Raw genomic sequence first — 16,164 nt, forward strand, 5'->3', positions numbered from 1 at the left:
ATGGAACCCTGAGGCACCCCACAAGTGAGGGCCCAGGGGTCTGAACACTCATCCCCCACCACCACTTTCTGAACACGGCCCAGGAGGAAGGAGCGAAACCACTGTCTAACAGTGCCCCCAGCTCCCAGCCCCTCTAGACGGTCCAGAAGGATGTTATGGTCGATTGTATCAAAGGCCGCTGAGAGATCCAGCAGAACTACGAAACAACTCTCATAATGTGATAATATGGGAGTCCTGGTATTTGATTTTTTTGAAAGTTAAATTTTTGAAAGTATTTGATTTTTTTGAAAGTTAAATTTATATCCAGCGGAACATGGTGGCAGAAAGAAAATTTTCTACACATCACTAATAATGATGATGATGATGTTGTTAATAATTGCATATTACTCATTGCCTAGTCCTTTATATCCTCAAAACTACTGCTCTTTATGAGAATCAACTTGGTTCAACTTGATATTCACAGCTGAATATCATGTACTAACATCAACTTCAATATCTACTTTCTATTTCCTGTGGGAAAGTACTTTTTGCTTTTCTTAGCCTAAGGCTACTGAAAAAATCCTGTTCAATATAAATATGAATGCAAAATGTTTTTATTTTTTCCTGCTACCTACTGTGATTGGAATAAAAATCCCAAGGAAGTTGAATATATTAATATAAATATCAGCTAATGTTTCATCTGTGTACAGCTGCACAGTATATTACTTTAAGTAATAAATATGTATTATTCTCCCCTTGTAGCAGCTAGATTGCATTTTTAGTCCTTTTCTTAGATTTACTGTAGCTTTATACTACTCTGTTTTATTGCTTTGGTTACATCCCACATATATTGCTATGCTGCATTTTCCACAACACTTTTTGCAAATACTTCCAAACAAGGGTTACCAGATGTCCCCAGTTCCCGGATTTGCAAATCTGTCCCTGGACAAATTCCGTCCCGGAATGTCCCCAGATTTGCAAATCTGTCCCCAGGAAACGTGGCAGCGGCAGCCTCAGCAGCCCGGAGCCAGCCTGGTAGCGCAGTTGGCTCTGGCTGGCTTCAGGAGCTGCTCCTGAAGTCAGCTGGAGTCAACTGCACTACCAGGCTGGCCCCTCCTGGGCAATGGCCGCCCGCCCGTGACTCCCGAGCCTCCCTTGATCTGTCAAAACAAAGGGGGAAGGAGATTGGGGAAGGCTTGGGAATCACGGGAGGGCGGCGTGCCGTTGCCCAGTTTTTTAAAAAACTGCACATTTATGTTTCACAGGGTGCGAAAGAAGGGCTTAGTAGTTTTATACAATATGCATGTGTGCTTGGGCCTAGGGTCTTTTGCCTCACCATCCCCACTACTACTCAGCTTCAGAAAAAAAAAGTGTCCCAGGATTCATTGAAAAAAATCTGGTAACCATATTCCAAACACAAGAAACATCGTAAAACGTCATATTCATGCACTTAGAGAGAACCAGGGATTGTTAATGCATTGCTAACGGGCCATATAGTTCCCCAAGGCTTTGGCAGCCTACCAAGGCTTTTTGTTGGTGGGGCAGAGTTTTGTCAAGTTTTTTCACTGACTGTTATGTTCCGCATTCCACCACTATGATGCTGATGTGTTCCTTTTTGGGGGGAGGTGTCGCACGTTGCCCTAAAGTCCACTAAAAGTTGATGCAAGAAGTGGCACCTCCATGACTTTTCTGCTTTTCAATCTTTAGGCATGAGCACATTCACAAAAAATTCTGTTCAAAAGAAGAGTGCATATCCCATTAGCAGTGGCTCCATTTCCAGTGCTTCATACTTCTGAGTCCACAAGACAATGACTGGAAGAAATTGTATCTCTTGCGGGACATCAGACAACTGAATATGAGAGATGAAAATACTGTAGCTACAAAAAGAGAGAGAAAGAGGTTGGAGGGAAGGATGCTGGGAATTGGGGGGAAGAAAGGAGGGGCTGTAATTCTATTGTAATTCTGTGAAAACCCTAATAAGCCATAGATAAAAAGAAAGGAAGAAGGGAAATGTGATGACGTAGCTTAAATCAAAACGGGGAGAGAACATCAGCTTAAAAATCACTTGAAATAATTTATTGGTAATAATCCTGTAGAAAATCTAGGGGTAGCAGGTCCAGACTGTGGCCTAAGTCCTACAGAAATGTAGGCTTGCTTAGGGCCATTGAAACCAATAGGTTTAAGGCTGTCTAGCTCATGTTGAACTTAGGTCTGTGCTTTTAAAAAATCACATAGAACAGAAAATTTCATGAAGTCTCCTAATTACAGTAACAGGAAAAGCCACATCTGGTGGAATTTTTCTTTTATGCAACTCATTTTTACCAAGCCAACTCTTCTATGCAAGCCTATCCAGACATGTGCTTTATTTTTCTTTAGCTACTGTTTATTTTTATCATCTTTTGAATATTTTTACATACCTGTTTTTATAGATAATTTTAATGCTCTTATGTTTTTTTAAAAACCGATCAGAGGTTTTCTTGCAATCATGCAGCACATGAATGCTGCCAATACAACTTGCAGTAGACAAGCCGATCTCTCATTTCATAATTCTAATTCTAATTTCAGAACTGGAAAGGAGCCATGCATCGTGAGAATGATATAATGCTTGCATTAATTAAAAATTTAAGCACTGTCTAATTATAGTTCTTTGAAATACTGTATGGAGGATTAATGGACACAATTATGAAAACATCACTTGCAACTTCACAGTCACCCTGGCATTAGGAGAAATACATAGTTGTGCAGTCCACGTGTATATGATGGACAGGGCCTAGTCTACGGTTGGAACCCAAAAGCTCTAGGGTAGGGAGTGTCAACTGGGTAGAGGTGTCCCTCCATCCAGACCTGCTAGCCACCGCCTACAGAGTGAAACCTGTGTGACTCTTCTAGCACAGAGGTTTCCCTTCCGTCCATCAAAACAGGACATTCCAGGGAGGAACAGGTGTTCCCCAGGTCAGGTTGTGATCTTGGGTTGTGGGCAGTGCTGTGCCTAGTCCTAAAACTAAAAGGTACCCCTGCCCGTACGGGCCAGTCGTGACTGACTCTAGGGTTGCACGCTCATCTCGCTCAAGAGGCCGGGAGCCGGCGCCGTCCGAAGACACTTCCGGGTCACGTGGACACTTCCGGGTCATGTGGGGTCCTAAAACTAGCAGATTACAATAACCAGCAGATTACAATAACCATTCACAAATCTGTTGTCGTTATTTAGCATTCCAATGCAATGCCACATATTTTAAACTAGTATAATGAATAAACTAAACTGATCAAGCAGTATAGCAATGACCTAATTATAATTTCAAGGCACAGGATCTACACTGTTGTTCAAAGCCTTGTTATTATGGTGTGTGTTTTTTAACGTTATTATAGTACAGTATATATAGAGAGGTTTTTTTTTTACTGTAAACCATCCTGTGATGTTCAGATGAAGGGCAGCATAGAAATAAAATAAATAAATAAATAAATAAATAAATAAATTTGGTAGTTTGTCTTTCCAAAACTGGAAAACAGGCACTGATGTGTAAAATTATCATAGTCATACTGGATCAAATTCCAGCATAACAGCATCCAAAGTGGAAATGTGAAAAAATAGTTCCTTTCAATCCCAGTATTATTTGATGTACAGTAAAAGAACTTAATTCAGCTGACTGTCATTAATGTCCTATCTTAAAAGAGCCAGCTGGGCCTTTTCATAACTTCAAAAAAACTCATTAGCTTCAAATCAGTAAAAGACTGATATAGTGTTCTTTTCACCATATATATTTCCATAATGATAAGATGCAGCTCTCTTGAACAGAACAAATCCTGCCTTGGCTAACAAATCTTATTGTAAACTCTGGCTTGGAAACATTATAGAGAGGCGAATTGTTTTGTATATTTATAACTGGCCCAGTCCATAAGCTCAAGAGGTTTTTAATTGGTGCCACTTGAACTCGGTTACATGTGAGACTTCATACTAAAGATGGACTGCTTTAAAGTGATTGTTTGTTGAAGGAAACTATTTGATAAGTTGAGTCAGAGCATATATTAAAGCTTGATCAAAGCAAAATCGCAGAGTCCAACTCATTTCCCAAGTTTATAGAGTCACCAAGCAACAACACTGGAGGAAGCATGTTGTTTCCTGTTGTTTCCTCTCGCTCTCCAGGCTTCCGTGAAGGCAACCAGAAGCCTCCGGCTACTGCTGCGCTCTGGAGACTTCAGGCAGCTATCTGGAGAGCGAGAGTCCAGGCTTAAGTGAAAGCAACCCAAAGCCTCTGGAGCACAGCGGGAGCGCTCCCACTGTGTTTCAGAGGCTTCACGTTACTATCGCTGAAGCCAAGGAGCCTGCATTCGCTCCATAAGACGCACACACATTTCCCCTTAATTTTTGGAGGGGAAAATGTACATCTTATAGAGTGAAAAATTCAGTATATTTGTTGTATAAGATTGTCAATAAAGTATTAAAAAAAGAAAAAAGTAGTGAAAATCCATTCACCTATTCACAGCTCTGTACAATCATACTCAGAGGTCCAGGACCCTTGTCCTATTAGGTCAAATAGGAAGCCTCTATTTGTGGTTGCTACCAATAAAGATCAGCAACAGCCAGCATTCATATATCACCCAGGGCACCTGATCAAGAGTCATCTCATCTCAGAAGTCTGGAGAATATCAGAAAGAATAGGAGAGACTCTTACTGTTTTTATTTTCTCCAAAGTCAATGCAAATCAAAACTTGAGCAGGGATGGGGAAGGAATGTGAGCTATGGAGTATTCTTTTCACCAAATAGTCTGGGGCACTTGCCCCTGGTTGAATATATTTGTTGACCATGCTCTTACTACCCCCAGATCTCCTCCTGCAATGTCAGCTCCTCGCTTGCCATGACTTGATTCTGCTCTTCAGCCAGTCCATATGCCCAGACCACATGTGGGTTCCAGAACAGCCCCCATTGGGGAATCATGCTTTAGTCTGTATCATGTTAAAACTGCTTTGCAGCCTAATTAGTAAATGCATTTAAAATTAAATATCATTGTATCTACTACAAAAAGGAATCAGTAAGCTACATTAGCTCCTTCTTTGGTTTTGCTAGAATGCAATATACGGGCTAGTTAGAATGAAAAGATTCACTTCTGTTACATCTCCAGGGGAGAGGCTAGAATGATAGATGATAACTTCCCACACCAGCTGCATGGGAAGAGACAGATTATTGGCACTCACCATATTTATCAGTCTAGAGTTTTCTAAAAGAATTGCCCACTGCTTACAATTTAAGCTATTGCTTCTGACAGGAATTTCAAAAAAGGAACAGAATGAAAGACATTCAAATACAGAGATGATTTGATAAAATCTCCTGTTAGTCAGAACACTGCAGTATAGTGCGCGACAAATACAAAGTCAAAGAGCGCTTTTCAGCATGTTACTGCAACCAACAAACATTACTGAATGGGTTGTTTTTCACACATGAGTACATCTGAAAACAAATGCTGATCAATAAGAATGGTTCCTTGAGGGATTTTAAGATGCTGAAAATACAAGCACAATTTCCAATTTTTAAAAATCGCGTAATAGGTCTTTTCTTTAAATCCATCGGATCCTTACTCCTGCATATTTTCTGTAAAACTAAAGACCGTGTAAGTTTAGCGTGCAAAGCACAATTTTCAAGAACATCCTTAAGGAACAAAGACATTTGCATCAACACAATACAGATAAAGACTTGAAATGCCACCCCTAGACCACAGACCGTACTTAATTTACTGCCACAATGCAAGATGTCATAATTAGAACAAACTGGGAACTAGTATCGTTTCCACTAATTACAATGTTTCTTAGTTTTAGCTGGGTAAAGAAGCAATAGCTCATAGGTTCTGCCATAAATAAGAACAAAGTCCTAGAACACAGATAAGAGCCAAACAGTTTAAAATAAAGAACCAGTGCAGTGAAGAGGGTCTGAGCAGGACTGGGCCCATTAGCTAAAGTGGTACCACAGGTTAAGAACAGTTTCAGGTTAAGAACGGACCTCCAGAACAAATTAAGTTCTTAACCCAAGGTAAAGGTAAAGGTAAAGGTACCCCTGCCCGTACGGGCCAGTCTTGACAGACTCTGGGGTTGTGCGCCCATCTCACTCAAGAGGCCAGGGGCCAGCGCTGTCCGAAGACACTTCCGGGTCACGTGGCCAGCGTGACATCGCTACTCTGGTGGGCCAGAGCCGCACACGGAAACGCCGTTTACCTTCCCGCTGGTAAGCGGTCCCTATTTATCTACTTGCACCCGGGGGTGCTTTCGAACTGCTAGGTTGGCAGGCGCTGGGACCGAGCAGCGGGAGCGCACTCCGCCGCAGGGATTCGAACTGCCGACCTTTCGATCGGCAAGTCCTAGGCGCTGAGGCTTTAACCCACAGCGCCACCTGCGTCCCTAACCCAAGGTACCACTGTACTAAAGTCTGTCCCTGCTGAGAGCCCCTCTGACTGAAGAGCAAGATAAAAAAATGCTCTAAGTGAATAAATTGAAAGTACCTGCCACAGTGACTTCCATTCTAAACTGGCACTTCCAATGTATACATGCTGCCTATCCACAATCCAGAATGATGTCTGCAGATGGCCATCGTTGTAAGCCGTCATGTTTATAAAAATCACTTCAGCACCTAAGGAATACAAGAGCATAACAGTTAAAGTTGTGCATAAGGAAACAAACAAACAAACAAAAGCTTACATAGTCAATCACTTCAGAGTTTCACAATGCCATCTTAAACATGGAGTTCAATGCAAGTGGACTTAGGAAGGCATACTCAGAGATGCAGTCCAACCCTGTGCATGTTCACCATGTTCAGTGGGCCTTGTTCTATTACAGAAACTTTATAGCTACATTTATTATCACAACTTTCTAGCTACATTTTGCAGTGTAGGGTAAGGTAGGTATCTGGGAATCTTGTCAAAAGCAAAGAATTTTAATAGTCATCTGCTACAGCTCTTCAGAAGCATGAGCTGAAGTAATAAGAGTCCTTCCGGAAGGACAGTTGGCTAGACAGAGACAGAACTCTCTGGTCATTAAGAACCACACACTTTCTTTCCAGTTCTTTTTTGTGCAGTGGTCCATGTCCAGTCAGGAAATTAGTTTTTAATCTCTCTAAATCCATTTTCTTGCATGACTTAGAAGGAGGAGGCAGTTCCTCCTCTTGACAGGCACCACAAATTTCTCTGCTGATCCCTGGCCTGGATGGTACATGTGTATTAAGGACAGGGGTACGCAACCTAAGACCCGGGGGCTGGATGTGGCCCAATAACCTTCTCAATCCAGCCCCTAGACAGTCCAGGAATCTGTGTGTTTTTACATGAGTAGAATGTGTGCTTTTATTTAAAATGCATCTCTGGGTTATTTGTGGGGCATAGGAATTTGTTCATATTTCCCCCAAAAAAATATAGTCCGGCCCACCACATGGTCTGAGGGATGGTGGACCGGCCCATGGCTGGAAAAGGTTGCTGACCCCTGATAAAGGACATTTCTTATGCAGAAATGGTGAAACTAAACCCCCTCAAAGGCCATCTACAATAACTACAATAACTAAAATAACTAATATGAAAGATTTCAATGTTTAATTAAGGAAAAGTGGGTTAGATTGAACTACGCTTCCTAGAAACCTTTAGAACAAGGTGATTAACTCAAAGCCTGTAGGCCACATCTGCACCCAAAGGCTTTTTGTAGCCTCTAAGACTATCCCAACTGCATTCTTTTTTAAAAGACAAAACAAAACAAAATTAAGCACTTCTGTCTGTCCCTTACTATAATGCCATATTCATAAATGGTTCCTTGTGGCAACTCAATTAAAAATATAATAATATTAATTAATGAGTGCTCCTTTTGGTCTCCCTGCTGTGATACTGTGATTGTATACCAGCAGAATATTTTTGTGACTCCTCCAAAACCCCCTTCAAAATGTGTCATATATAAAACATTATTTAATTCAACAATGCACAATTCCCTTAGAAATATATTAAGAATTAATATCTGTTATCTGCCCCAAAGGGAGTTGGACTAGATGAACCTCAGGATCTCTTCCAACACTACAATTCTATGATTCTGTGATCTACTTAATAATAAACTAAATGTGTAAGGCAGACAAAGCATCTCCCTGTTGGAACTAGCCTGCCAAGACTCTCCAACTTTTTTCCCCTCAGAGAAACAGGGAAAAGTAAGACATTGTCCCCATTGGAATCATTGAAATCCCTTGTGGATTGTTCTGCTCGTCCACCTGAAAGCAGTTACTCTCACAAGCCATCCCAGCCATATTAAGATCTTGCCACTCTGCATATTGTAAGATGATTTTCTACACACACAAATGACATGGCCTCCCACCTATAATTCTCTATTCTTAGGAATACTTGAGAATCAAACCATCAAGAGTTTGAGACACCGTGTTATTTTTGCCTTGCGCTTAGTCAATATGGCTAGAAGAAATATTCGCAGTGCAGTTGAAGATAATTCAGTTGCAGATGCTTTATACTATGAGATCTCAATATGTTTACTTGGAGTAACACATTACGGATTTCATGGAACTTACTTTATAGTATGCGAATTTAGTATCTTTGGGTCTTATTAGAGGTAGCAACTAATAAAGAAGTGCAGGGGTTTTAAAAAATATCTTTATAAGAAACAGAGTACCGTATTGGCCTGAATATAAGCTGCACCTGAATATAAGCCACACCTTTAAAATTGGAAGGGGGGAAAAGAAAAAAAGAAAAAATACCCAAATACAAGTTGCTCCATTCCTCACTGCTCCTGGCTGCATACTGGGTAGGCGGGTAGGGGAGCCGCACTGTGTTGCTGGCGGCCTTTCCCCTTCATCGCTCTCTCCCTTCGCAGCCTTGAGGGAGAGGGCAGGGGACTAAGCCTCACTTTAACTTTTCACGGTGGGAATTTGGGGGAAAAGTGAGGCTTATATTCAGGCCAATATGGTATATATATATAAAGTAGATTAATTGCTGACAGAAGAACCATTTCATATTGGATATTTTCCAGTGGCACAATGGCAAAGTAACTCATCTCCAGGCATTTTAAGCTTTCTTCTTAGCTTTATGCCAAATGTCTGGAGGTGTTCCAGAAGTTCCATTAGTACAAACCCTCTGCATTCAAATGTGGTTAAGTGTAAAATGGAGGGATGCACAAGTCAATAATACAAGGCTACGTATTTTACTGCACATCTGACTCAAACGTCTAAACTGAAAAATGGCCTGTTTTTGTGTTCTTCACGAATGCAATATTTTAAAAAGAGAGATCCTGGCAAGAATGATTTCAGACTCAAGGGAAGTCCAGCAGGACATTCCCAACATGTGTCCTGCAAGGAGTGGAGCAATGGATCCACTGTTGCATCTAAAGCCATGCCAGCTTGCGCCAGCCCCCCAAGGAGGAAAAGCCTAGAAAAGCAGGGAGGGTTGCTATGCCAGCTTCAAGGCTCAAGGACTGAGCCACTGGCTCCCCACAACTCTCTCTTTGATGGTCTACTGCCAGTAGGAGAACTGGTAGTAGCAGCTCTCCACCACTGGAGGGAAATTTACTTGCCATTTTAACACCTGACCATTGAAAGGGTGTGGAGAGGTAGGACTGTTTCCAGTCTCTGCTACATAAGCATGTGAAACCCACAGAATATTTCAATATTTCTGATCCTTTCTTTAAATTTACCTTTTTTTTAAAAAAAGGAATGTTTTAACTTATTATCCTCCCTTCCAACATATATACTCACCACTTTCAGCTTAACATTTAGTTTCATTTATTTTCCCATACCCTTGGGTTTCATTCTTTATGGTGGTTCCTCACCTTTCGCCAAATTTTATTAAAAATAGCTCAAAAACTGTCTTTTTAAAGATTTTGCCAAAAAACTTTTGTATCTGGATTTTCACTTTTTGAAATATGGCAACCTTACCAATACCCTCCCTTAACGATTATTGATGTCTCTTCCTCAAAATATCAACAATTTTGCAAAAGAGGTGAAGGGGTTTCAGCCATGCATTTGCACAGCCACTAAAATAGTGTAATTATACAATTTGACTTGCATTTTATTTATTTTTCTATTAATTTTTTTTAAAAATGCCATAATTCATAGCATTTGGATAATTTATGTGAGTTAATGTTACCTATTTATGTTGCAAAGTTGCACTAAAAATCTACAGTACACCGATCTGTAAAAATGCTTTTAAAAGGTAATATAGCTCTCAATGCAATCTTCCATTGACGATGGATGGCGTCACATTTTTATAACACATTTTTAACGTTTTAACTGACTGGTGTAGATTAGTCCTAGGTGGTGGTAGTGAAAAATACTGCTACTTTTCCAAATCTCAGATTACATCATCATACTCAATTATTTTGTCTTTTGTTGGAATGCCACTGAAGCAACTACTGGTAACTCATAATGTGTGCATTTAATGTGTGCACATTAAGCTATACACAATCGGCAAAAACAAATAAAAAGGAGCCGGAAAGGGAGTGGGTGTCCAGGAAAAGAAGCCTTGGCAATTCCACCTTCCATTGAACCCAATGGGTTTTGACTATACATTACTTTGGCTTTAGGCACTATCCCGGAACATGACCCCAGCATAAGCTGAGCGTTGCCTGTACAGTTATAAGGATGCTCTTGATGGCTTCTGTCAACTTTGCTTAACAGAAAATTATGCTCCAAGGAACTGACTACATTTGTTGCTCATGCATTTCAGACAGCAAAGCTATTAAGCGTGTCAATCAAAACCTTAAATAGAACATCTATGAAAATCTGCCCACATTTTATTGCATATCTGTTTACAGAAAACAAAATCAAAGCTTTGAAAAATGTAACTAAAACTTGGCTCCCATACATACGACTGCCCCATTTCTTAATTTGGTACCAGAAAATCCTGCTTTACACTATCAACCTTCACAGTAATGGAATAAGTTTTCTCAGCTTAGGAATACAGCTCCCAAAGGGGAAAAGTCCCTTTTATAGTGACTTCTTTAGTAAAACAAACAGTAAGAGACAAGTGTTTAAGTGCATTTCCAATTTGGAGAGACTTATGTTCCACTGTGGATCCCTGTGCCCTCTTTGTGAGACATTAAGATTTTGTTGTGGCCCCATGGCTACTACTTTCCCTAGAATAAAGACTGCAGAGATGCAGAAAGAAGTATTTCAAGGGTTGTAAGCATGAAAACCTGTTTATAAATACTTAATTAATTAATAGCTTTTATTTGCCACTTTTGCAGTGCAATCCTACCCATGCTTACTCAGACGTGAGCAATACAGAATTCAATGTACAGTACTGCAGCCTTAGCCTTTGATATTGTTGCTGCCTACTTACACTGTAAACTTAGAGACTCTAATTTTATTTTTGTAAAGTGTCTTCCATATGTTTCACACCAGACGAACGCCAGATTGAAGCAAACACTCACACACAAACAAACTACTGTTTTGAAGCATATGGGCAGTGTGAACTAAGAAGCAGCTCTAATCACAGAAGATTAACAACAAATTGAGCTGTTAAAACAGAATATAATCTAACTTTTCATACAAATACATCATTCATCTGGAAGCACGGTATCAAATAATGCTAGAAAATATAATTTCTTTCAACGCAATCTAACATTCCTTAGTTAAGCAAAAATGGAACTATCAGCAAAATACAAAAAGAACACCTAGCTGATCTAACAAGAATAAAACTATGTGTTCTAACTGACCAGAAAAACCTGATCCTCTCTTTTACACAACAGCTTGACTTTTGAACAACAGCAGCTCAAGCTGGTGTTAAGGGCACAGGTTCAGGTAAAAAAAAAAAAGGAGTAAAAATGTAGTACTACTGCTAGTTGTTGTTGTAGTAGTAGTGTGTGTGTTCGTTCTCATTGTCCCTTTGTGGGTTTAGCCTACTGGGTGTTGAGTACCAGACAGTTCCCTCTCCGGTCTAACTCCCCAGCTTTGGAATTCACTTCCCTACCTAGAGACACAAATGGCAGAGACCTTGCGGGTTTTCCACCGCCAAGTAGAAACATTTCATTTTCTCCCAGGCACCACTCTGAATTGCTGCGGCACTGTTCTTATTAGTTGTTTTATTTAATTGTATGTTTAACTGAATTAGAGTGTACAGTGACGCACCATGAGGATCCACTGTTCAGAAATATTCCACTTGACAGTTTGTGGGAAGTGGAGAAATCTGTACTGTGGTGCCTGATATGTTTAGTAAGATACTGCACACAAATGGCTGGCTTTCTCAGAGAGCTACCATGCTAATTAAATTTCAGGTGGCCTCCATGCTGCTTGTTGAGCATTTGAATGAGTCTTAATGTTGCCCTTTATTAACTGAGGCTGTTAGAAATGGAATCTAGTTCACTCCGCAAGATCTATGGGGGAGCTGGGATCAAAGTCTACCCCAATCCATTGGGTCACAATGAATTCAGAAGTGTCAACATTCATATATGGAAGCTCCATGGGAACATAAGGATGATTTTCATTTTATTTTTTTTCATTTTTCCAAATTTGTTTTTCTTTGCCTCTTTAAAAAAACCACCCTTTTATTTTATCTTTATCTAACTTTGCACATTATTTTCTCATTCCAGGGTGACTTACCCTCATTCTCTTGACCATCTCATCACAGGTTCTGGGTTTCACACTTCCCTGCAAAGTGAATGAGAAAATGAGCCTGATTTTGATGCTGCTAGTGAATTACAGAAAAAAATATATTTTAAAATTTCTAAGGTGGGAGTTTTCATTACATTTCACCTCCCACCTCCCAGATAGACCCAATGCATCTAACCCTGGGCTTCAGAATAATTTTATGTTAAAAGCTGTGAAACTGAGTCTACCTCTTTCTAGCTTTTGGCTCTCAGTGGAACTTTGGCAAGAATAAGGTTACATTCCCATAGAGCGTCAAATGTATTGAATGTTGACACTATAATGGTTTAAAGCCTCACTGACCTGAATGCTTTTTGCAGAGCATGTAAAATCACTACACATTGCAGAAGGACGTTTTCAATACATGCAGACTTTGGCATAATCATCATGAGATAGAAGAAGTGAAGCACTCAAAAATCCGCAGTTGGGCAACACAGTTATTAGGACAAACCACAATGTCTCAAAAAAGTGAGTAATTTTTACAAGTTCTCCAGAGCTGTGTATTAGGCTAGATAACATAAATCAAGGGTTAGAGGGATGACGGAGTGGGAGTACAAAAGTTAGGTTGGATGTTGAAATCTGGAGGTCTGTATACTCAGTCTGTAGATGGAGATTGCAAACTGAATTAGTCATTGAGAAGACTGCTTGCAGGTGTCAGAATTCTGGGATGAAGAATCAATGACTCATATTCATTAAACAAACAAACAAACAAACAAACAAACAAACAAACAAACATAAACCCCAATTGTTATCCAAATAAAAAAAGCTAAAAAGGCTACTAAAATAGAGCCATGCATTCCAAGCACTTAACTGATTACAAGTAAGGGAAAGACCTGGGGAGGTGTATGGGGTATATGACCTTTCAACTTTCCCAAAACCTATTATTTCCAGGATTAGATTACAATTTCTACCATCCCTGACCTTGGGCCTATCTGGAGGATTCTGTGCTGGTTACCCTTATGATTCTGTGATTCTATATGCTTACAAAGAACCACCAGTCACCTTGATCATTAGTCTTTTGTGGGAGAAGTGAAAAGAGACAAGTATTGGATTAAAAAAAACACACATTGCAATAGCACTGTAGCAAAAGTATTTTCCCACAGTCAACATAACCATGCAACCCTCCTGACTTAACAGAATTATAAAAATTATTGGAATTGGTCTTCCCTTCCTTAAACTTTTGCTCATGTCATATTAGTGATCAGCCAGTGGTTAATTCATGTCTCAGAAATTATGCAAGCAACAGTTTTAGTCTCTAGTGCATAACTCTAGGACATGGTTAATGCATACAGAAAGCAGCAATGGGCCACTTTAAAATCAAATGCATGTTCTAACTGATGTGGTTCTTTCATTCGGCACATAGGCATTGAAAAATATAATGGCTGTGCTATAAGAAATTTATTTTTCTGTAAATTTGGTGAAAATCTGATTTTGCTGCCACACAGAGGCACATGAGTACGTAAAAAGAGCCCGGCTGGATCAGACCAAAAGCCTTTCTAGTCCTGCATCCTGTTTCCCACGGCGGCACACCAGGATTCTTATGTGAAACCCACAAGCAGGACATGAAGGCAATAGCTTTCTCTTGCATGTTGTTCCTAAGCAACTGGAATCCAGAGACATGCTACATCTGATTTTGAAACATAAAAAGGCCCAGATGTTGTAGTCTCTCACCAGGGAGTTAGTTTCTCCATTCTCCTGAGGAAGGAGAGGGTTGAGGTGGTGGGGAGATTGGCATGATATAAACACACCACCAGGAGCACTGGATTGGCTCTGCTGTTGCACTAGCACTGTGCCAACCTCCTCATTGACACTTGCCCTCTCCCTACCAGTGACCCATCTGCCAAGGAGCTAATGGCTTTACCCCATGCAGCAAGCCACTTCTGATGTAAGAAGGCAACAATGTCTGGTGCTATCTTGATATCAAGGAAACAGCTTAAAATTATCACCTGGGAAGTTTGGAATCATGTGATACTGACACCAGCATAGTACTAGCGGTCTTACATTGTATTTGCCTTATCATATAATGAGCAGGACACAGACTTGCTTTATCTCTTAAGGATAACAGAAAATAAATATCTGTTGCGCTCCTATTCAGTAACCAATCTGTCTTGAAAAAAATGAGCCTGAAAGTCTCAATAGTGCTGTTATAGCAACATTTCTACTAAATGAAACAATTAAAACCAATTAAAATTCTTAACTGCCAGTTACAAGCCAACTAAAAATGTCAGTTAACTTGGCTCCATATGGCTCACACATTTGACTTTGGCTTGGATCCTAAGAGAAGTTAACTTAAGTAACTTTGAAGCATGCAGTATTGGTACATTAATATTTATCTATTATAGTGCTGCCCTAACACACAAACCATAAAAGCTAATGGATGTATACTATACCCACATAAGGTATATTATAAGTGGCACAATGAAGATAAACAATTTGGCTGTAGGAATAATTCCAAGAAACCCATATTCACCAGCAGTCATGTGATTATAATAGATTTCTAGAAAACGTAAGAATAGTTCCGCTGAATCAGGGCAGTGGCCCAGGTAATCCAGCATTCTATTCTTACAGTGGCCAACCAGTTACAGATAGGTAGCCGTGTTGGTCTGCCATAGTCAAAACAAAAAAATTCCTTCCAGTAGCACCTTAAAGACCAACTAAGTCAGTTCTTGGTATGAGCTTTCGTGTGCATGCACACGAAAGCTCATACCAAGAACTGACTTAGTTGGTCTTTAAGGTGCTACTGGAAGGTATCTGAAGAAGTGTGCATGCACACGAAAGCTCATACCAAGAACTGACTTAGTTGGTCTTTAAGGTGCTACTGGAAGGAATTTTTTTGTAGTGGCCAACCAGATATCTATGTGAGAGTGCAACAGCTCTCTCCCCCATGAGGTTTCCAGCAACTGCTTCCCAGAAGTATTATTATTAAAAATGAGGGCACAAAATACATGATAAAAACAAAAACAAATAACCCTCCTCACACAAATGCAATTAAAAGACCAGCATAGGCTGTTAATCAGCCCAAGTCCTGATGTTTTTGCCTAACACCTAAAGTTATGTAATGAAGGTGCCAGGTGAGCCTCCCTGAGGAGAAAATTCCACAAATGGGGAGCCACCACAGGAAAGGCCTGTTCTTGTGCTGCCATGCTCTGGAGCTTTCATGGAGGAGGCACACAAAGAAAGGCCTCAGATGATGATCATAAGATCTGAGTTGGTTCGTATGAGGAAAGGGGGTCCTTGAGGTATTGAAGTCCTGAGCCGTTTAAGGCTTTATAGGTCAAAACCAGCACTTTGAATTGAGCCTGGAAACTAATTGGCATCCAGTGCAATCAGGCCAGGAACTGTGTAATATGCTCAAACTGTCTTGCCCTGGTGAGCAATATGGCCACCGAATTCTGCTGAAATTTCCAAACCACCTTAAGAGGCAGCCCTACATATAATGTGTTGCAGTAATCTAACCTACCCTTACAGAAGCCATGCTAGTTCAGCAGCAGCAAGACTTGCTCTTCTATATGCTTGGTTCTCTTATCTTTAACAATACCTCTCACCAGTTTTCCAGGGGAAAAGTCATAGAATTGTAGAGTTGGAAGGCA

The 16,164-nt window shown here is 40.3% G+C and overlaps 1 protein-coding gene across 4 annotated transcripts in view; it reads right to left on the reverse strand.

Annotated features, from left to right (window-relative positions):
* Positions 1-16,164, reverse strand: part of PLD5 (phospholipase D family member 5) — a 99,320-nt gene that overhangs the window by 19,841 nt on the left and 63,315 nt on the right. For 3 of the 4 annotated variants that reach the window (XM_083732525.1, XM_083732523.1, XM_083732524.1), the window contains exon 5: positions 6,465-6,592. In XM_083732525.1, the coding sequence (XP_083588651.1) occupies positions 6,465-6,592 (128 nt within the window). Of the gene's footprint in view, positions 1-6,464; positions 6,593-12,529; positions 12,578-16,164 lie in introns of all 4 variants that reach the window. The other variant, XM_083732526.1, reaches the window with a different exon arrangement.

This window comes from Podarcis gaigeae, assembly GCF_964106915.1.
Source record: "Podarcis gaigeae genome assembly, chromosome: 3".
NCBI lineage: Eukaryota > Metazoa > Chordata > Lepidosauria > Squamata > Lacertidae > Podarcis > Podarcis gaigeae.